Source organism: Callorhinus ursinus, unplaced genomic scaffold (genome assembly GCF_003265705.2).
Source record: "Callorhinus ursinus isolate GAN/ISIS: 27379988/994484 unplaced genomic scaffold, GSC_fseal_2.0 scaffold1, whole genome shotgun sequence".
Taxonomy (NCBI): Eukaryota; Metazoa; Chordata; class Mammalia; order Carnivora; family Otariidae; genus Callorhinus; species Callorhinus ursinus.
Genome location: NW_027397063.1, coordinates 147,942,499 through 147,965,051, shown reverse-complemented (window position 1 = coordinate 147,965,051; position 22,553 = coordinate 147,942,499). Strand labels below are relative to the sequence as shown.

General features: G+C 42.5%; 1 protein-coding gene across 5 annotated transcripts in view; it reads left to right on the top strand.

Annotated features, from left to right (window-relative positions):
* ZNF445 (zinc finger protein 445) overlaps positions 1–13,009 on the top strand; it is a 50,523-nt gene extending 37,514 nt beyond the window's left edge. For 4 of the 5 annotated variants that reach the window (XM_025885037.2, XM_073902774.1, XM_073902780.1 and 1 more), the window contains 6 exons: positions 911–1,479; positions 3,992–4,160; positions 4,497–4,573; positions 4,861–4,987; positions 5,582–5,692; positions 6,457–13,009. In XM_025885037.2, the coding sequence (XP_025740822.1) occupies positions 1,051–1,479; positions 3,992–4,160; positions 4,497–4,573; positions 4,861–4,987; positions 5,582–5,692; positions 6,457–8,621 (3,078 nt within the window). In that variant the 5' untranslated portion in view covers positions 911–1,050 and the 3' untranslated portion in view covers positions 8,622–13,009. Of the gene's footprint in view, positions 1–910; positions 1,480–3,991; positions 4,161–4,496; positions 4,574–4,860; positions 4,988–5,581; positions 5,693–6,456 lie in introns of those variants that run through there. The other variant, XM_073902783.1, reaches the window with a different exon arrangement.
* The last annotated feature ends 9,544 nt before the right edge of the window (positions 13,010–22,553 follow it).

Genomic DNA, 22,553 nt, shown 5'->3' with positions numbered 1-22,553 from the left:
AGGGTCTGTTTCTTGGTTTGGCCTCTCTCTCTCTTTCTCCCCCCCCCTTTTTGCTCATTTGTTTTTTCTTAAATTCCATATATGAGTGAAATCATATGGTATTTGTCTTTCTCTGGCTGACTTATTTCACTTAACGTAATATTCTCTAGCTCCAGCTATGTTGTTGCAAATGGCAAGATTTCATTCTTTTTTGATGGCTGAGAAATACTTCAGTGTATATGTATACCATATCTTCCATATCTGTTCATCAGTCGATGGACGCTCGGGTTGTTTCCATAATTTGGCTACTGTGGACAATGCTGCTATAAACTTTGGGGTGCATGTATCCCTTCGAATTAGTATTCTTGTATTTGGGTAAATACCTAGTAGTGCAATTGCTGGATCCACAGTCTTGATTATTATAGCTCTAAGTCTTGAAGTTAAATAGATGATGTCCTCATACTTTATTCTAATTTTTAAAAGTTGTTTTAGCTATTGTAATTCCTTTGTTTTTCCACATAAATTTTAGGATAATCTTGTCTATATATACAAAAAACTTTGCTGAGATATTGACAGGAGTAGCATTAAATGTGTAGATCTTTTAATGGAGAAGTGACATCTTTACTATGTCAAGTCTTCCAGTAGATGATACGGTATGTCTGTCCATTTATTTAGATCTTTGGTTTCTTTTATCAGCCATTTGTAATTTTTAACATACAAGCCCTGTAAATGTTTTCCTGTATTCTGGGATATTTCTTAGTTTACCACAATATGTGACAATCTAGCCCTGGTCTGCTTAATACTGGCAGGCATGATCATGCAAATCTTCCTGTGTCCTCTTTTCATACATCCAAAGATGATCCTGGCTACCAGGATCTAACTGCACCATCATTCTCACATCCCTCCTGAACAATAATATTGGTTATTTTAGTCTCTTGCCAGTGACATCTGATGTCCCAGCAAATGGCATTGCCCACTACGATGCTGAAAAACTACTCCTGAGGTCCCAGCAGCGACACGGCTAACATAGATTTGGTTCACACTCTGCTGGGTAGACCCTGAGCAGGAGTGATGCCTCCAGGTAGGTGGTATGCTGTCCATCCAGCTCAGGCCCAGGCTTCAAGGGAACGAGGGCGTCTTCAGATGGTAAAGAAGGAAGAAGAGGATGAAGGCTACACTTCAGTGCAGGCTGCCAGGCCACAGACACTCAACCGTTCTGGCCAGGAACTGTTTCGCCAGCTCTTCAGGCAGCTTCGTTACCATGAATCTTCTGGGCCTCTAGAGACTTTCAGCAGGCTCCGGGAGCTCTGCCGCTGGTGGCTGAGGCCTGACATTCTCTCCAAGGCCCAGATCCTGGAGCTGCTGGTGCTGGAGCAGTTCCTGAGCATCCTGCCCGGGGAGCTCCGGACCTGGGTACAACTGCATCACCCTGAGAGTGGTGGGGAGGCTGTGGCCCTGCTGGAAGAGCTGCAGAGGGACCTCAATGGGACACCATGCAGGGTGAGTGTGAGCAAGTGTGCAGTTCCCAGTGAACTCTGCCTATCAGTCAGCCAGCTCATCTAGAGTGTGTGGGTTGGGCCTCTGAACCCTCAGCATTGAGGAAGGCAGGGAATGTCTTTCCTTCTCATTCCCACAGCACCTAAGCAGCTGAGAACTAGACCCTGAGCCAAGGACCTTTGAGCTGGCAGCCCTTCCCACCTTGCCAGAGGACAGTCGGCTCCAGAAAGAGGGTCAGCAAGTATCTGTAGATAACAGTAATGAGCTTTTGGACACAGTGACTTACATTATGCGAGTCCATCTCCACATATCTAATTTGACTTGATACCTGTTAAGTGGGAGTGATATCTCTCTTGCTGTTGGAGTCAGGACTCCTGACTTCTGAATACATGGTAAGACCTATAAATGCACTCGCAGCATGTTCCTTCTTTCTTTTGAGGATTTGTTCTGTGCAGGGGTCAGGGGTAAGAAGAGCATTGAGGGTCAGCCCAGGGCCAAGAAATTGGAAGACTTTATTTCACAGCCTCATTGTTCGAGCATTGTTCACGTTCTTTCAGAAACTCAGTTTATTGAAAAGAATATGCAGAACTGATCTAACAATGAGAATTTATTCAGTGTATATTTGAATGCTCACCATGTGCCCAGCCCCAGCCTTAGCACCAGGAAACAGCTGACTGCCCCAGTGCTGATGGTAGAGCAGCCAGTCAGTCAAAGTGAGCTCTGCCTGCCCCTTCTGCCCCACACAGGTGAGTTTCTCAATGCTTCTTATAGCTTTGGAGGTTCGTTTTTTTTTTTGTTTTGTTTTTAAGAGCGTTTATCATTTTTGTAGGCTTCTTTAAAATTTTTTTCAATAAAAATATATGTAATTCTACATATATGATTCATGCATAAATGAAAGTTACCTTTAAGATTTCTGGAACATATCTGACATACTTTTCTCCCAAATATAATATCAAATTAAGTCAATCAAGTAACACATCTGACTGAACATCTACCAGCAGTAAATGGTAATATATCAATGCAAGATATGGCTATTAAAAAAGAAAACCTTTTTGCTTAACATTGGTTGCTATTTTAAAAAATCTAAGAGCATTTATCATTTTTACTAAAACACCAAGATATTTAAAAGGATCGAAAAATCATTGATTAAAGCAAATAAGGTACATAGTAGGTACAAAATTGTGGCTTGCTTACATTTAACGCATTTAGAGCTAGATGTAAGGTTTGAAAATCCCTGAAAACATTGCCAACTGGGCATACAGCGCCTACCTGGTTGAAAGCTAGTTAGAAATTAGAAAACAGGGATGCCTGGGTGGCTCAGTAGGTTAAGCGTCTGCCTGGCTCAGGCCACGATCCCAGAGTGGTGGGATCAAGTCCCATATCGGGCTCCTTGCTCAACAGGGAGCCTACTTTTCCCTCTGCCTCTGCCTTCCACTCCCCTCTGCTTGTGCTCTCTCTCTCTCTGACAAATAATAAATTCTTTTAAAAAAATTAGAAAAGAAAATGGACTGGGAGAACACCTCCCAAATTCTGAAAAATGAACAGAATGGCTCAAGATGTACATAAAATTACATAATCACCCTGTGGTTCATCAGCATTGAGCATCTAGGCCCTGAGAAATTTTGTTCTTAAACTTATTGGACTGTCTGCTTCCATCTTTGTATTGTTTCTTTATTCTCTTTTTGGTAGGGTTTGGGAGGAACAGGTTCATCATCTTTTAGTCTTTTAGCTTGGTATCACGTTTCATGGCCTCAGGCTAAGGTTCATCCAAATCAGTGTGGTCAATGTCTTGGCCACAGGACCAGAAAAAACTTAAAAGTTCATTGGTATTCATTTCCATGTCAGGGATAGCCTTGCCTCAGAGACTGGAACCATTTGAAGTCCCAGGGCAAAGACTGGCTCTTTCTAGTCTCTGCTTGGATGGGCACTGCCATTTTTTTGTACCTGAGACTTTCTTTTTGGTTCCATGACTGACCCTCACAAGTAGCATTGCCTCTCTGGCAGTGTTACCATCTCAGTCAGATTTACATATGGAAGCTGTCCTGCTTCTTTGAGGTCACTATGCTTGGTAGTGCCTAGAGTGGTGCCTGGTACTTGGTAGATGTTATCTGTCTGCATCTCTGCGGTGAGCCATTATCATTTTAACTCAGGGACAAATTTCTCTCTGATTTCTAAGTTCCAGACCAGGGTGAGGCCTGAGGGGCTAGTGGGGAGGTGTCACTGTGGTACCTGAAACCTGACAGCAGTGCCTTGCTGGGTGCTTTCCTATGTTGTAGCTGGAATCTGGCTCCACCTCTCTCCCTCATGGCCCACACTAGAGCCCAGGGAGGCTGAGGGATGAGTGGGTCCTCCCTGGGCTTTCTCCTCCTCCTCTCCCCTCTGCCTGTAGGTAATGAAGGGCCTGGCTTGCCCTTCCCTGGATAACCTGCCCTTAAAGATTGGCCATGTGGCCTCTTCTCTGAGTTTGCTTTCTGATTCCTATGGGGATCCTCTCACAACATTTTCTTCTCGCCAGGACCCAGCCCTTGCTCAGAGCCCAGATGTACGTTGGATGGGTACAGGAGCCCTGCGAGCCTCACAGATATGGCCCCCTGCTTCACCTCTCAGGAGCGACTCTACTCTTGGGGACCCCCTGGAGCCTCCCTATGAAAGAGGAGTGTGTGACCTCCTGGCTGGGCAATCCGGTACTCGCCATCTAGCTCTAAGCTGTATGCCACACATCCCAAAGTAGTGTTGTTATTTCACCATCTGTCCTCTTACGAGAATCCTTTTCAGTCTTGGTGCTTAGCCCTGTGTCCTTTCTACCCTTCTGTAACCCATGTCTACCTAGCTCCTCTTCACATTGCACTCCTCACTCCCCAGCCCTCAGCGGACACTGGGGAAATGTGAAATGGGTGTTTAACGATAGTCCATACCTGCTTGTAGGCCCAGGAGTCCTCTATGTGGGGGAAGAGTGGGCCTCCTCAGTGGGGTGCCAAGAGCTGGGCTACCTTCTCTCATGGCTCTTTCTTCTCCTTCAGAGCCTCCTGTTGCCCAGGTGCCTGCCCTTTCCCAGAGAGAGGTGTGTCCAGGAGACCCATTGACATCCCAGCCTCGGGTGAGCCATAAGACCTTTGGTCCTTCATGACATCCCAGCATTGCTGCCTAATGGAGTCACTGAGGCTCCCCCTCATCTTGAGTCTCTGTGTCCAGTGACCTCATATCCAGAGACCCAGGTCCTGGAGACCCCTTGAGCTCAGAGTTCTTCTGCTGGGTGATGCTCTCTCTTTCACCCTTACCAGATCAATCCTATGCTCACTCAGACTGGCCTGTCCCCTTCCCCTGCCCTCTCCGAAAAGCTAGGAGCTGTAGACTGACTCTCAGACATAGGACTGTGTTTTTCAGGAGGCTGTGACTTTCAAGGATGTGGAAGTGACATTCTCTCAGGATGAGTGGGGATGGCTGGACCCTGCTCAGAGGAACTTGTACAGAGATGTGATGCTGGAGAATTACGGGAACGTGGTTTCTCTAGGTAAGGCATTGATACCCCCGTGCTTCTACCCACTCTTACTTCTGCCTTCTTACTCTTTATTATGATGTCTAGACAGGGACCTGACCTGGGCTTTGACCCTGGCTCTATCACCTAGTTTTCTTTTTTGAAATGTGGTGATAATGATGCCTATTTGCTGGATTATTACAATGATTAAAAGTCATATGTGGGCTCCCTGCTCGGCGGGAAGCCTGCTTGTGTTCCCTCTCTCGCTGTGTCTCTCTCTGTCAAATAAGTAAATAAAATCTTTAAAAACAAAAAAAGAAAGTCATATGTGTCAGGTTCCTAGTTAGACGTCCAAATGGTGTTGGTTGATTTAACTGATTGAGTTGTCATGTGGCTCCCACCTCCAGAGAATCCTAGTGATCCTTTTGGCTGTGACTTTTTTCAACCTCTTTTCTCTCTGCTCAGAGCTGTTGGAAATGGCTGTCTGGGCCTCCTGTCCTCGCTTCCTCCACCAGCCTCCCTCGCCTTTCCCTTGTCCTTGCCAGGACCTCAGGCCTGAGAGGGTCCTGGAGAATAGTTCTATATGATTATCCACCTTTCCATCTCATCCCATCCCCTTCTCTTCTGCAGTGGGACCATTCACCAAACCTGTTCTGATTTCCTGGTTGGAAGCAAGGGAGCCATGGGGCCTGAATGTCCAGGGAGCTCAGCCTAAGGGGAAGCCAGGTGTTGCCCCTGCAGGTGAGTTTCAGAGAACCTCTGGATCTTACTCCTCTCACATCTCCTCTTCTCTTTCTTAAGGTCTTTTACACCAAGTAAGTCACAGGGAACATACTTTGTTGTTTGCTAGAAGGAAGATCCTTAACAGTGTTGCTAAGGAGTGCTGGGCCTCCCCTGTTTCTCCTCTCTAGACTGGCCTATTAGACATTTGTTTCTGGCCCTACCCCTTCCCCAGAAACCTTTTCAGTAACTGTTCTTGCCCACTGGAGGGCTTCCCTGTTGCACTCTTTTCCATTCAGTGATGCTCTTCCTCATCCTTCTGCTGCACTCTTATTGGCCCCTGGCCCATGCCCACCCTTCATGCTCTTTGAAGAACCCTAATCCCACTCCTGCTCCTCTTCTTTGCCCCTATGATAGGTTTGACTTCCAGTTCCTTCAGCTAGTCCTCCATGGAGCCCCTCCTGTGGGCTCTTGGAAGCCTTCTTATCCTCTTACCATGATTTCTGTCCCCTGTCTTACTGTTTAACATTCACTTTTTAACTGGATGTGATTTCTGCATATGTTTAGCTGCTGTGCCCACCTTACTTCCCCTCCTCCCTTCCCTGTCATCTGGGACACTGTTCCATGTTTTGCCCTCCCAGACTATTTGGTAAAGGTATTGGCAGTCAAGCAAAAGCTTCACCACCCAAGAGCTTGGCTTTTTTTTTTTTTTCCTGTCCTTTGGTGCTTTCTGCAGTTCCAAGTATGGAATAGAGTACATTGTCTTGTGTTTTATTTTGTGTCAGGAGGTGAGCTCCAGATTAAAACAAACAAGTTCGCCTTAAAACATGAACCTTTGGAAGAAGCAGAAACCTTAGCTGTGCCATCAGAATGTTGGATGATTGTTTCTGAGGGAATGGGGCTCAGAGAATCTTTTGAGCAGAAGAGCAGGCTAAAGGAACAATGTGGAAGTCCCATACAAGTAAGAGTTAAGAAAGAAGAGACCAATTTCAGTCATAGGACAGAAAAAGAATCTGAAGAATCAGGAAGAAGTACTAGTCGTAATTTAAAACATGCCACATATTTGAGAGTTCCCAGAAGAAAGCGATCCCTTAAACATGGCTGTAGCCGACACTTCCGAGGGAGTGCATACCACTATGACTACAAGGAATATGGGAAAGGGCTCAGGCGCATAGTTGGCGGATTTAGCTTACACCAGAGAATTCATGCTGGACTAAAAGCAAATGCAAAGGATGCACGTGGGAAAGACTTCAGCCTTAGCTCACATCACCAACATGGGCAGGATCTTCACATGGTGGGGACATCATATAAGTGCAGTGACTGTGGGAGGACCTTCAGTCATAGCTCTCATCTTGTATGTCATCAGAGACTTCACACTCAAGAGAAACCATTTAAATGCAGGGTGTGTGGGAAAGCCTTCAGGTGGAGCTCAAACTGTGTACGACACGAAAAGATTCACACTGGAGTGAAACCTTATAAGTGTAGTTTATGTGACAAGGCTTTCCGACGTATGTCTGCCTACCGTTTACACCAAGAAACCCATGCTAAGCAGAAATTTCTTGAGTCTAATCAGTATGAGGAAGCTCTCACCTATGGCTCAGGATTTGATCATCATTTGAGAGACCAAAGTGGGGAGAAACCCTTTGACTGCAGCCAGTGTAGGAAATCCTTCCACTGTAAATCATATGTTGTTGAACATCAAAGGGTCCACACTCAGGAGAAACCTTATAAATGTACCAAATGTAGGAAAACCTTTAGGTGGAGATCAAACTTTACTCGTCATATGAGAATGCACCAGGAAGAAAAGTTCTATGATCAAGACACATGTAGAGAAGACTTCAGACAGACCTCCAGCTGCAGTCAGTCCCAGAATGCCCTGGCTACAGAGAAAGCTTTTCCTTGTCAGCAGTGTGGGAAAACTTTTACTCGAAAGAAATCCCTCATTGATCATCAGAGAATTCACACAGGTGAGAAACCATACAGATGTAGTGAATGCAAAAAAGAGTTTACCCATCGGTCAGCCTTTATTGCTCATAAGAAGCAGCATGCCATTCAGAGAAAACCTGAGGATGGGCCATCGTTTAGTCAGGACAGAGTTCTACAAGTTCCTCAGAGCAGTCACACCACAGAGGAAGCCTACAAATGTAGCCAGTGTGGCAAAGCCTTCCGTAATCACTCATTCCTCCTCATCCATCAGAGAATTCATACCAGAGAGAAGCCTTATAAGTGTAGAGAATGTGGGAAAGCTTTCAGATGGAGTTCTAACCTCTCCCGTCATCAGAGGATTCACTCTTTAGAAAAACAGTACGAGTACCGTGAAAGTGGAAACACGCCAAATCTGCAGCCACAAATCCTCACTGGTGAGAAACCGTTTTGGTGCCAAGAATGTGGGAAAACTTTTACACGTAAAAGAAGTCTTTTAGATCATAAGGGAATACACAGTGGAGAGAAGCGCTATAAGTGTAATCTGTGTGGGAAATCTTATGATAGAAAACATCGCCTTGTTAATCATCAGAGAATCCACACTAAAGAGAGACCTTTTAAATGTCAGTGGTGTGGGAAAGATTTCATTGGAAGACATACCCTCTGCATTCATCAGAGAAAACACACCAGAGTGGCACAGTCTGAATGCAGCCTGGCTGGGTTGTCTTCCTGCCAGGACACAGCGGTGAGTTTACAGGAATTAAAACCAAGTGGGGAGAAGCCCCTTGAAGATTCTGAGGAAGCTTGTGATCAGAGCTCCAGGATCACTGGACTCCAGAACATACCCATTGGGAAAAAGTGCCACAAGTGTAGCACCTGTGGGAAAACTTTTAACAAAAGCTCACAGCTCATTAGCCACAAGAGATTTCATACTCGAGAGAGGCCCTTCAAATGCAGAGAGTGTGGGAAGACCTTCAGGTGGTCTTCAAATTTGGCTCGGCATATGAAAAACCATACTAGAGATTAGCTTGGGGTCTGAGAGTGGGGGGAGAGGGGTTCCTAGCAGCCCTGCTAGAGAACCCTTAATTATAGGCAATATGGGGAAAAGCTTCACAAAGGGTCTAGCCCTTTCTATTTTCGAATCTGGTGGCAGAGAATCCTGAGGATTCAAAACCTCAGGGCATCCCCTTTCTTACCTGCTGGGGAGTGTGATGCTGGGGAAGAACAGCAACCTGTTCTTTGGGGCCCTTCTGGAGGCTTGGGCCCCTGAAGTGGCCTTTGCACAATGGTCTGGAGCCTCCACCCAGATAATAAGTCAAAAAGCAGATACTATTGCCCTTTGTAGTTTGACAAAATGTCTGTGATGTAATGGGCTGTGGCTGCTGGGAAGGGACCAGTTGAATCCTGTGGTAGTGCATATTCTGTTTGACCTTATAAGCAGCAGCAGTAGCAGCAAGAACTCCTAGTCTTCCCCAGATGCCTCCTGGGAGTTCTGGCTGCAGCTTTGGCCTTCATATCTCGCTTGGACATCTGCTGTGGGCATAGAGTTGTCTCAGCAGCACATGGAGGAGAGCAGGTTTGGACTCAATCACCTGGAGAATGGGGCTCTTCCAGTGCCCTGTCGCTGTCTCCACCCCACAGTCTGCATGGCAACAGCAGGCCGTCTGTTCAACAGAAATGTGCTGAGCACCTCCCATATGCCAGACACTGTTGTGTATGCTAGAGACCCAGCAGTGACCAGAATAGACAAAAGATCTGCCATCTTGGATCTTTACAGACAATAAACAAATGAGTTATATAGTACTTCAGATGGTGATATGTGTTGTGGACAGAATGAATCAGAGAAAAGTGAGAAGCAGTGCTGGATTAGGAGGTGGGTCATGATTTTAAGTAGGCTGGTTAGGGAGGACTTCAACTGAGAAGGTGAAACTTGAGCAAAGACCTGAAGGAGGTTAGGGCATGAACCCTGTGGGTCTCTAGATCCAGGCACAGGAGGTGGAATCTTGTCTCCTGTCCTTGGAGAATGTCAGTGAAGTCCCTGGGCTAGAGTGGAGTGAGCCAGCAGAAGAGAGGGCCCCAGAGGTAGCGGGCCACGCCATGTATCATCATGGGTCCCCACTGGGGCTAGAGCTTCCTCAAAGGGAGGTAGGGAGCTTTTGGACAGTTTTGAGTTGAGGAGTGATGTTACTGAATCTGAGTTACATTTACAAGGTTAACCACAGACCCAGGGACTCTGAAATTATATAGCTGAAAGATTTTTATGCAGTTATCTCTGCTCTCAGTTTCCAGTAATGGAACTCTCTCCTCTCCACTCAAAGGGCCTGAATTTTTTATAAGACCTCTAGCTCTCCACAGTTGTAAACATTTAATTATTGTGCTTGCTTGCATCTCTTAACTTGTGCACACTATGGGGCCCCTCTAACCTTTCGTGTAGCTTTCTTCGCATGTTGGATCCGGTGCTGGCATTGGGTTCAACCCAAAGGTACCAGTTCCCATGACTGATGCCCTCTGGAGAAAAGGTGGCCTGGTGGGGGAGGCACCTCCATCTCGCTTGCTAGCTTGACTTGAAACAAAAAGAATTAGCTCAGTGGCATAAGGATAAAGGAGTGACTTTTCTAAAATTTGTGTAAGTAGTCATTGCTTCTGATGATTGAAGAGCTCACATTATGAATATAAGAATAAAATATCTCACTTGATAGTAGAGGACCATCTCAGACTACATTTTACTGCTCTGAGTTGGGGCACACCAGTGGGGCAGACCATTTCTTGTAATACAAGAGAAGAAACCGACCTGGAAAATGTCCTCTCAATAGAGTACAAGTAATCTTATCCTTTCTGGATTGATGTGGGCAAGTGAAAATGAAGACTTTGATACTTTGTGGTGATGTCACATGGAGTAGTCAGAGGTTGGGGAGAAGGGGCAGACATATGTTCGTGTTCTGGCCCCTATTCAGCTTTGTACTCAGGAGGGTTTGGTAATCCTGGCTTTGCATCCTTTTCCTACAGCAGCAGCTGCCCATGGCATGGAATCAGGTGTCCCATCAGTGGTATAGTACCAAAAACTAGTTCTAGAAGTGGCTGGGCAGGGATCACAGTCCCATGTGCTGAGGCCACAGGGTCATGGGGAGGGCCTTGGAGTTACCAGATCTGGGTTCCAGGCTCAGTGTGCCTTTTCTTGGCAGGATGATCTTGGACAAGTCGCTGAACATCTGCATCTATTTTCTGGCATGTAAAGTTAGAGTAATTAAGCTCCCTGATTCCTAGGATTGGAGAAAGAGGGCTTGGTTTGCAAAGGCTCTGGGTTAGGTAGCTGATCTCTAAGACCAGAGCCCTCACAGAGCTGCAGCTCCAAGTCAGCTTTGGCTTCAAATCTGGTGCTACAACCAAGGAAATACCTCTTTTCTGTTAATATTTTCACATCCCCCCCAACTCCTTGTGCCACTGTCACCTCACAGAGTTCCTGCCCCAATAGGGGTTTTGTACTGCCATTTTTATAAAGTGAGATGTACTTATTTTTAAACATTCAAACCAAATTTTCAAGTGTACAAAGAAGTAAAAATCAACAGAAATCCCTCTATACTGAGGTAAGCCTTTAATATTTTGGGATTGTACTGATGGGGTCTGTTCAGTAACCTGAATTTTTAAATAATTTTAATTATATGAGTAATATATTATTATAGAAATATTAGTAAATACAGCTTAGCTAAAAGGAGAAGTCTCACTACTTGCAGCTAACTACTACTAAACATTTTGGTGCAATCATCGTACCAGTCATTGTTGGATTTAACTTTCACTGTCTGCCCCTGAACACCCCTGGACTGGCCTGACTTGTGCTGTCTCCCTTCACCAGGAGTGTAGACCATATCTTTGCTGGCTCAGGTCCTCATCCATCAAGATTAACCCTTGCCATCCCTAACCCTTGTCTGTCTTTAAGACCTCTCCCCTGGCCCCACCTCTCTTGGAGCCTGTGTCTTACTCTGCTGGGTGTTGTCCAGGTTTCCAAGAATTAGGCCTGCTACTGCAGCAGATAGGGCACTCTGGAGGCTGGGTTGGGTGCTTATTTATCTGTTTGCCATACAGAGATTTTGTACAAGATTACCTCTATTAAGGAATATGGAATTGAATTTAGTTCAGCTAAGTCAGGATTGGAGTGTTTTGAAGGGGTCCTGAGTACAGTGTTGACTGGAGGTTACCCACAAGCGCACTAGTTAGCACCAGCTTAGGTGGTTCCAAGCCATGTGGCTCCAGTTGAAAATTTCTGACTGCCTCAGCCACCAGTTCTCCTGTCATACCCCATTCTGGCCTGGAGAATATGTAGGCTTCTTTGAACCCTGCCTTGCTTTCTTTTGCTGCCTAGGAAGAACCGAAGTTGGAGCTGAGGAGAGCCAGAGGGCTGGGACTCCCAGAGAGGAGTAGGTATTGGAAAGTCTTTGAATCAGTTCAGATGGTTGACCCCTGCCTTGCTGATAGAGCATCAGCCCACACAGAGACATGTATGGAGAAGAAAGCACAGGAAATACAGGTTAATAGGGACTTCTCACACTCCTCAAGATGACAAGTTTTACAAGCCCTAGCATGGGTACATGTGTAGAACAGTGGGAATTCAATGTGGTGGGAGTGGAAATTTTGTAATGGGTCCTATGCCATGCAGTCTGCAAAATCTTGTACTGTGCATACCACCAGCCATTCTGCTCCTGGATAAACCCTAGAAGAACTTCATGTAGGGAGGAACATTTGTATAAAACTGTTCATTGCAGTATTGTGTAGGTAGCAAGACTGGGAAAAGCCCAAATGTCCATCAACAGAAAAAAAAAGGGGGGAGGGTTGTTTTGGTACTTTCGGAAGTGAATACGAAAGAGCTAGAGTTTCATCTTTCAACATAGATAAATCAGAAATGCTGAGAAAGTTGCAGAAGTTATGTACAATATGCCATTTATGTAAAATTAAATATACTGTGTATCTGTAGGCACATTATTTAAACTTAAATTTGTGTTTCACTTTTTTAATGAAATGGAATAGTAGTTGCTGACCTCACAAGATAATTGGGGGTGGGGGAATGGTAAATGAAATAATGCATGTAATAAAGTGTTTTGATTAGTGGCTGGCATGCAAGCATTGTTGGCATATAGTAAACAATGTTGTTACTGTTTTGCACAATAATATATTCCTGTGGATTCAAATTATATGATGAAGAGTACAAAATCATGTATTGGAATGTTGTGTGAAAGTTGTGTTCTACCTTTTCATGGCAGAGCCTGCTGATGGAATGGGGGGGTAGATGGAAGCTGTAGTTGTGTTTTACTTCATTTTAAAAATTGATGTAGATGGGTCACATGTTGCTTAATGGGATAGTGTGTTTTTGTTTTTTTTTTCTGTTTGCTTAAAATACTTAAAAATAAAATGTTTTTAAGCATGGGCTGTGGCATCTTACAATTTTATAGAAATCCTGGTTCTGCCATTTATATACTGTTACTTAGAGTGAGCCATTTAATCTCTCAAGGCTTTAGTTTCCTCACCTACAAAAATGAGTAACAACACAAATGGCTATTAGTAAAGGAATGGTTGAACAGTTCTGGTGCATCTTTGATGGAATACCATACATCCTCTTAAAAAGATTGAGGATATTCTCTGTGTATTGTATTGATGTCCAAGACATAGAATTTATAGGAAATTATGAGCTCTATTTTCTTTAACCTTTTTGCCTAAAAATAGCAAGTGAAGCCAGAAGCTCTAGACTCAAAAGTTTAAGAAATGGGAAAAAAAAAGTTTAAGAAATGGGATCCTGTGGATGATGTTTAGTCAGCCATTCCATTTTACTAGGTAAGTGAAGGAAGATGAGTAAATGTTTTTATGCACAACTGGCATACCTATTAAGCTAATGCTAACCCTGTAGAATAGCAAAGAAGACTTGTATTACCCAGGTTATAGTCAGGAGCCAGAAACCATACCAATTATTTTAAGAAAAAGAACTTAGAATTGTTTAATAGATATATCTAAGTAACTAAAAAGGCAAAAGAAAGTGCTAATTTATCATGGAGGCAGTGACTTGAGACCTGGTGCCATCCCAAGACTGGGGGAACTGTAATGGAGTCTGACCCCATTTTTGATGTTTGACCACTGACAGCTTTTAAGCCCTCCCCCTCCCCCCTTTTGCCTCACATCTGGGCAAGCTGATAAGAAAGCCCAGATACTCCCTCAGCACTTGAGGTGAAATTTATGCAAACCCTGGCTTTTTCCATTACCCTGGAAACCCACACCTGTAACTACAATAAAAATCAGAGCTATTTGCCCCTCCTTGCAATCAGGGCAAACTGACTAGCTTGGGTCCCTGTCTTGCTCTTCCTAGAGAGCCACATTATGTGAATAATAAACTTTTTCATGACCTCTTGATGTGTGTGCTATCATCTGTCTTGACATCTGAATTAGTTTGGGGTGGTGGTACAGTACTGATCCCACCTCCACAGAGCAAGCTACAAAGCAGGAACAAAAGAATTGTTAAAAGGTAGGACGTTGGAAGAGAGCACCTGTAGAGCTAACTCAGACCTACATGGAGGAGAGCACTGCTGAGAGCACTGTTGGTCTGAATTGGAAGGAGGGCCCTATGGTGACAGAACTGCAAGTTGGACCCAATTGCTGCTACCAAAGGGAACAGCCGCTGCTGGAGTGAAGAAGCATTGGGAACAGGAAGCAGTGCCCACATACCAGAAAAACCCTCTTCCTCCTTGTATTAGGGTTCTCCAGAGGAACAGAACCAATAGGTTGTGTGTATACATATAGAAAGATATATGGAATTGTGTTTTATGATTCCAGAGGCTGGCAAGTCAAAAATCTGCAGAACGGACCACAGACTGGAGACCCAGGAGAGCTTATATGCCTGTTCTGGGCTGAAGGCTGATTGTTGTAGAACCCAGAAGAGCCAGTGTTGCAGATGAAGTCCAAAGGCAGCTGGAGAATTCTTTCTTGCCAAGGGGAGGCCAGTCTTTTTGTTCTATGTAGGCCTTCAACTGATTTGATGAGGCCCACTCACATAATGGAGAGTATTTTCTTTACTCAAAGCCCATTAATTTACATGTTAATTTTATCCAAAAACACCCTCACAGAAACACTCAGAATATTTGACCAAGTATCTGGGCACCCTGTCACCCAGCCAAGTTGATGCACACTAATCACGATTCTTCAACACTGCAGCTTCCCTCTCAACATTTCTTGATGCCAGAACCTAATAGGGAAATAGCTGGCAAAATAGAGATGTGGTTCGCAGAGTTGCAACCCCATCATCTAAAAGCATCTATAGAAGAGTGGGTTTGAAGCAGAGACAATAAACTAATAACTGGCACAGCTTTCCTAAATTATCTTAGAAATTCCTAGGATGTTTGACTTAGAGATTTGAGACCAAGAATGTTTGTTAAAGAAATTATGTGTAGGAGCGCCTGGCTGGCTCAGTTGGAAGAGCATGCCACCCTTGACCTCAAGGTCGTAAGTTCGAGCCCCACAATGGGTGTAGAGATTACTTTAAAAAGATACGTATGCTATGTTATGGACAGCTGCTCACTTAAAGATATAAATTATGTCATAACCAGTTCATTTTACCTGTGGACCTTGTAATAATTAGGTGTTTGGCCTTAGTCATCTTATATTGAACTGAAAGTTGAAAGCCCAAGAATGTGTTTAAGATATTTCTGCTTAAAAACATTATTTTACAACAAAAATGAATACATTTAATAAGTATGTTTAATAAATTTAACAAAGTAAATTTATGATTTTAACAGATTAAAACAGCACAGACATCTGATTTGCCTCCAGTGGAACAGTGACTTAGGTGATAAAACCCCAACAGAGCATAGGCAAGAGCAGATAGTAGACTCCTATAGCTCTGAATTCTAAATGAATGAATTAAAAAGGCAAGGTTGCCTTCATTTATATCCCATAGTTGGGCCATTTGTCTTTGTTGCCCAACTGATACGTGGGCACATTAGTTCAAGTCTCTTGCTATGAAATCTAAGGTAGGTAAGGCAAGGAGAATGTATACATCTGCTGATTAAGTTTCATAGGATGTTAAAGTAGTTTCAACAGATGGTTACTACCAGTGTGGATCTAAGAATCTGAAAAATAATATTGGATAGAAGTAGAGAAAATTGATCTAAGTATGTATGTTTTCCCTTTGTGACTTCAGGTTTGAATGAGAACAGAAGACACTGCCCTCGGACATGACCATTTTAATGGTCATGGAAGATTCTTCCTTGGTGAGAAGTCTAAAGAGTCCTTATATACTTAAACCAGTACTAAATATTGAAGTCAGCAACCCAGGAGAAGTGTACTTTTAGATTCATGCAAACATTTCACATATTAGTTATATTCATGAATCTTAATCATATGGAAACAATATAAAGTTTTTGGAAAAATCCACAAATTTTTCTTCCTTTTGGTCTATTTACAATTAAAACAATTACTCTATAGACATACAAGTTTTTATCATCAGATACTCAGCTGAGAAGTTCATTCTACCAAGGTACATTCTAATGTGAACATAAGCAGAAACTTTTACATGTTAAAAAAAAGAAACATGTTTTTTACATGTTAAAAAAGATACATGTTAAAAAGAAATTTGCACATAAGAAGGAAGTCTGGTTGGAGTCCTGGGAGCAAGCATGGTGACTGCATTGTCACTGGTAGGAGCTATGTAGGAGCTATGTTAGGTAGGACTACTGTAATTCTAATTGTATGAGGTGACTTGTAGAAGAATGTACCAATGGATAAACTGTGGTCACTGGTACTGGAGTAATCCAATGTCTAATAAGAATTGGTGTTTTCCTGTCCTCAAGTGTCTCAATCACACAACATGAGGCTTTAACCCTAGGATGACTTTCCACCTGTCATTGGTTGCATTAGTTGGGCTGATAATCTTTTAAAACTTATTTTATAATTTTTAAAAATTTTTTATTTTAATTCAATTTAACATATACTGTATTATTAGTTTCAGGGGTAGAATTTAGTGACTTATCAGTTGTGTACAACACTCATTGCTCATTACTTCAGTGCCCTCCTTAATGCCCATCACCCAATTATCCCATCCCCCTACCCACCTCCCCTCCAGCAACCCTCAGTTTGTTTCTTATAGTTAAGAGTCTTATGGTTTGCCTCTCTGTTTTCGTCTTATTTTATTTTTCCTTCCCTTCCCCTATGTTCATGTGTTTTGTTTCTTAAATTCCACATATAGGTGAAATCATATGATATTTGTCTTTCTCTGATTGACTTATTTCACTTAGCATAATACTCTCTAGTTCCATCCACATTGTTGCAAGTGGCAAGAGTCCATTCTTTTTGATGGCTGAGTAATAATTCCATTGTGTGCGCACACACACACACACACACACACACATCACATCACATCTTCTTTATCCATTCATCTGTCCATGGTCATCTGGGCTCTCCATATTTTGGCTATTGTGGACATTGCTGTTATTAAACATTGAGGTGCAGGAGCCCCTTCGAATCACTATGTTTGTATCTTTTGGATAAATACCTAGTAGTGCAATTGCTGGGCAGGAGGGTAGTTCTATTTTTAACTTAAAGCTTATTTTATTTTATTTTAAAGATTTTTATTTATTTATTTGAGAGAGAGAGAATGAGAGATAGCACGAGAGGGAAGAGGGTCAGAGGGAGAAGCAGACTCCCCGCCAAGCAGGGAGCCCGATGCAGGACTCGATCCCAGGACTCCAGGATCATGACCTGAGCCGAAGGCAGTCGCTCAACCAACTGAGCCACCCAGGCGCCCCTTAACTTAAAGCTTATTTTAAATATAAAAGTAACCCATATGTTCTGAACTCAGATTGGCTGAACCTGGCAGGAGACATAACTTGATCCACATTCTCAGGCATTGAAAAAACTCAGTAATTGAAACTGCTTTCTCAGGTGGTGGTCTGAGTCAAGTTGAGAATAGATTACTTATCTATCCTTTCTGTTTCTTAGCAGAGTTGGGAAGATCATGAAAACTATCAGTGAGGAAGGAGGGAAGATATCAGAAGAGTTAGGGGACCTTAGTTTCGTCTGGTCCCTTGAATTCAGCTAGGTATCAAATCATTCTGAACACCTGTGAATTCAATCTGGGATCTAAGAAAAGAATTGCTGCAATTCAACAAATAGAAAATTGACCACTTTCTGCAAGGTAGGAGGTGTGGAGAAGTGAATCTGAGGGGATAAATCAGAAGATAAACCACCATGGGAGGAGGGAGCCTCCATAAGCCAGCTACCGGAAAGTGATACAGCAGCGGAGTTCAAAATCAGAATTTTTAGAAGTCTGCTCCTGTGAGGGACATTCCTGCCTGAAAATTGCTCAGATGGCGAAGTGGGGCAGAATCTTTGGTGGGAGACTGTGTGGTCTCAGGATCCCCAGGGTCACAGAAAGAACAGGGGTGCCTGAGTGCAGCAGAGTTCCCAAGCTTTGGAGCAGGGAAGCTGGCTACAATTAGCCCTGGAGTGGCCTCTCAGATAGGTGTTGCCATGAACTTCGAATGGCAGTGGGATCTGGTGACCACTTTCCAAGCAGGGGTCCAGGAAGCAGCAAAACCCCTGTGAGACCCTGCTCCTTCCCCAGGGGAGCGGTGCAGGTGTGAGCACCATAAGGCATCCACTCCCAGAGTAGGGGCCCAGAAAGAAGGCCACAGTGAGACTCCCCTCCCTCCCCTGGGAGGATTGGGGCAGGTGTGCACCGCAGGAGTCTTTGGAGTTTGGCACATGCGAAAGGGATTGACTACATTTAACTGAGGGTGCACTGAAGAATGGGGACTGAGATCATTAAGCTCCAGGGCTGGAGATTGGGATGCTGCCATTTTTAATTTTTTTCATCCTCAAAAGTGGCAAAGAAAAGTCTTCAGGGAACAAAAGCCACACAGAGCAACCCAAATCAGCTTACACTGAGTCCGACCCCTGGCAAGGGGTGGTGCAACTCTGCCTAGATAAAGACACTTGAGAATCAGCACAAAAGACCCCTCCCAAAAAAGACCAGCAGGAACATCAGGCTAATACCAAGTTTACGGATCACACAGAACTGAAAAACTCCTGTGCTAAGGGAAAATAGTATATAGAATTTGAGTTTTTTCTCATGATTCTTTAGTCTTTCAGTTTAAATTTTTCTTTTTTTCCTTTTCAACTAGTTTCTTATTTTATAAAATTTTTAAAAGTCTTTTTAAAATTGTCATTGTTACATTTTATAGATTTATTCACTTTTGGCTTCCTTTCACTGTATTTAATTTTATTTTTGTATATATATAACTTTTTCATCCTTTACAAATTTGGGATCTAGTGTCTTCTAACAAACAAACCAAAAGACACCCAGGACCAAGTGTATCACACTGTTCTGCCCACCTGTTTAATTGTATCCTCTCTTTCTTCCCTTTCTTTTTTTTTTCTTTTTTGGTTTCTGATCTCTTCTGATTTGTCTAGTGTATATTTCACTGGGGTCATGGTTGCTATTTTTATTTTTTTATTTTTTATTTATTTTTTGCTGTCTCATTCTGGACAAAGTGACCAGAAGGAAAAATTCCCAGAAAAAAGAACAGGAGGTAGTACTCACTGTCAGAGACTTAATTAATATGGATATTGGTAAAATGTCAGAGCTAGAATTTAGAATAACAATTATAAAGCTGGGCTTAAAAACAGCATAGAACACATGAGAGAATCCTTTTATGGAGAGACAAAAGAACTAAAATCTAATCAGGTCAGTTTTCTTGATGAAGTCCCAATAGTTCATTTTTGCTTTTGTTTCCCTTGCCTTTAGAGACATGTCTTGTAAGATGTTGCTACAGCCAATGTCGGTTCCTGCCTGTGTTCTCCTCTAGGATTTTGATAGATTCCTGTCTCACATTTAGGTCTTTCATCCATTTTGAGTTTATCTTTGTGAATGGTGTAAAAAATGGTCTAGTTTCATTCTTCTGCACGTGGCTGTCCAATTGTCCCAGCACCATTTGTTGAAGAGACTGTCCTTTTTCCATTGGATATGCCTTCCTGTTTTGTCAAGGATTAGTTGACCATAGAGTTGAGGGTCCATCTGTGGGCTCTCCATTCTATTCCATTGATCAATGTGTCTGTTTTTGTGCCAGTACCATACCATCTTGATGAATACAGCTTTGTAATAGAGCTTGAGGTCTGGCATTGTGATGCCTCCAGCTTTGGTTTGCTTTGCAGCTTTGTAATACCACTTGAAATCCAGAATTCTGATGCTTCAGCTCTGGTTTTCTTTTTAAACATTCCTCTGGCTATTCAGGGTCTTTTCTGGTTCCATACAAATTTTAGGATTATTTGCTCCAGCTCTGTGAAAAATGTCGGTGGTATTTTGATAGGGATTGCATTGAATGTGTAGACTGCTCTGGGTAGCATAGACATTTTCACAATATTTATTCTTCCGATCAACGAACATGGAATGTTTTTCCATCTCTTTGTGTCGTCTTCAATTTCTTTCATAAGTGTTCTGTAGTTTTTAGAGTATAGACCCTTTACCCCTTTGGTTAGGTTTATTCCTAGGTATCTTATGGTTTTTGGTGCAATTGTAAATGGGATCGATTCCTTAATTTCTTTCTTCTGTCTCATTGTTAGTGTATAGAAATGCAACTGATTTCTGTGCACTGACTTTATATCTTCCCATGTTGCTGAATTGTTATATGAGTTCTAGTGATTGTGGGGTGAAGTCTTTTGGGTTTTCCACATAAAGTCATGCGAGAGGCTTGTATTGCTATGTCCTTCCCTCATGACAAGTCCATACATATCATCTGCAAAGAGGGAGAGTTTGACTCCTTCTTTGCCAACTTGAATGCCTTTTATTTCTTTTCATTGTCTGATTGCTGAGGCTAGAACTTCTAGTGCTATGTGGAAAAGCTCTCAGTTTTCCCCCATTGAGAATGATATTCACTGTGGGCTTTTCGTAGATGGCTTTTATGATATTGAGGTATGTTCCCTCTATCTGTACACTATGGAGAGTTTTAATCAAGAAAGAATGCTGTATTTGGGCAAATGCTTTTTCTGCATCATTTGAGAGGATCATATTTTTCTTGTCCTTTCTTTTATTAATGTGATGTATCACATTGATTGATTTGCAAATGTTGAACCACTCTTGCAGCCCAGGAATAAATCCCATTTGGTCGTGGTGAATAATCCTTTTAATGTACTGTTGGATCCTATTGGCTAGGATCCTGGAGAGAATTTTGGCATCCATGTTTCATCAGGAATATTGGTCTATAATTTTCCTGTTTGATAGGGTCTTTGATTTTGGGATGAAGGTAATGCTGGCTGGCCTCATAGAATGAGTTTGGAAGTTTTCCTTCCATTTCTATTATTTGAAACAGCTTCAGAAGAATAGGTATTAGTTCTTCTGTAAGAACTCCCCTGGGAAGCCATCCGGCCTTGGACTCTTGTTTGTTGGGAGATTTTTGATTACTGCTTCAATTTCCTTGTTGGTTATGGGTCTGTTCAGGTTTTCTACTTCTTGCTGTTTCAGTTTTGGTAGTTTATAAGTTTCCAGATGCATTTCTTACAGACTGCCTAATTTGTTGGCATATAGTTGCTCATAATGTTCTTAAAATTGTTTGTATTTCCTTGGTGTTGGTCGTGATCTCTCTTCTTTCATTCATGATTTTATTAATTTGGGTCCTTTCTCTTTTCTTTTGGGTAAGTGTGGGTACGGGTTTATCGATCTTATCAATTCTTTCAAAGAACAAGCTTCTAAATTCATTGATCTGTTCTACTGTTCTATTGATTTTCATATCATTGATTTCTGCTCTAATCTTTATTATTTCTCTTCTCCTGCTTGGTTTAGGCTTTATTTGCTGTTCTTTCTCCAGCTCCTTTAGACGTAAGGTTAGCTTGTGTGTTTGAGACTTTTCTAATTTTTTTGAAAGAGGCTTGTACTGCTATGTCCTTCCCTCTAGGACTGCCTTTGCTGCATCTCAAAATTTTTGAACAGTTGTGTTTTCATTTTCATTAATTTCCATGAATTTAAATTTTTTTTTTAATTTCATGGTTGAACCATTCATTGTTTAGTAGGATGCTCTTTAACCTCCAAGTGTTTGAGTTCCTTCCAAATTTCCTCTTGTGATTGAGTTCAAGTTTCAAAGCATTGTGGTCTGGAAATATGCAGGGAATAATCCCAATCTTTTGGTACCAGTTGAGACCTGATTTGTGACCCAGTATGTGATCTATTCTGGAGAATGTTCCATGTGCACTCGAGAAGAATGTATTCTGTTGCTTTAGGATTTTATTTGTGAAATCCATCTGGTCCACTGTGGCATTCAAAGGCCCTTGTTTCCTTGTTGATCATCTGCTTAGATGATGTGTTCATTGCTGTGAGTCGGGTGTAAAGTCTCCAACTATTATTCTATTATTATCAGTGTGTTTCTTTACTTTGGTTATTAATTGGTTATATAATTGGCTGCTCCCATGTTGGGGGCATGGATATTTACAATTGCTAGATCTTCTTTTTGGATCAACCCTTTAAATATGATACACTGTCCCTCTTTATCCCCCTCACCTTCAGTCTGGAGGTGGCTTTAGGTCTAAAATGAGTCTCTTGCAAAGACACAGGCTATAAGATTGGATTAAAAAACAAGACCCATCAATATGCTGTCTGCAAGAGACTCATTTTAGACCCAAAGACACCCCCAGAGTGAAAGTGAGGGGGTGGAAAACCATTTACCATGCTAATGGACACCAAAAGAAAGCTGGGGTGGCAATCCTTATATCAGACAAATTAGATTTTAAAACAAAGACTGTAATAAGAGATGAGGAAGGACACTATATCCTACTTAAAGGGTCTATCCAACAAGAATATCTAACAATTGTAAATATCTATGCCTCTAACATGGGAGCAGCCAATTATATAAGCCAATTAATAACTAAAGCAAAGAAACACATTGACAATACAATAATAGTAGGGGACGTTAACACCCCCCTCACTGAAATGGACAGATCA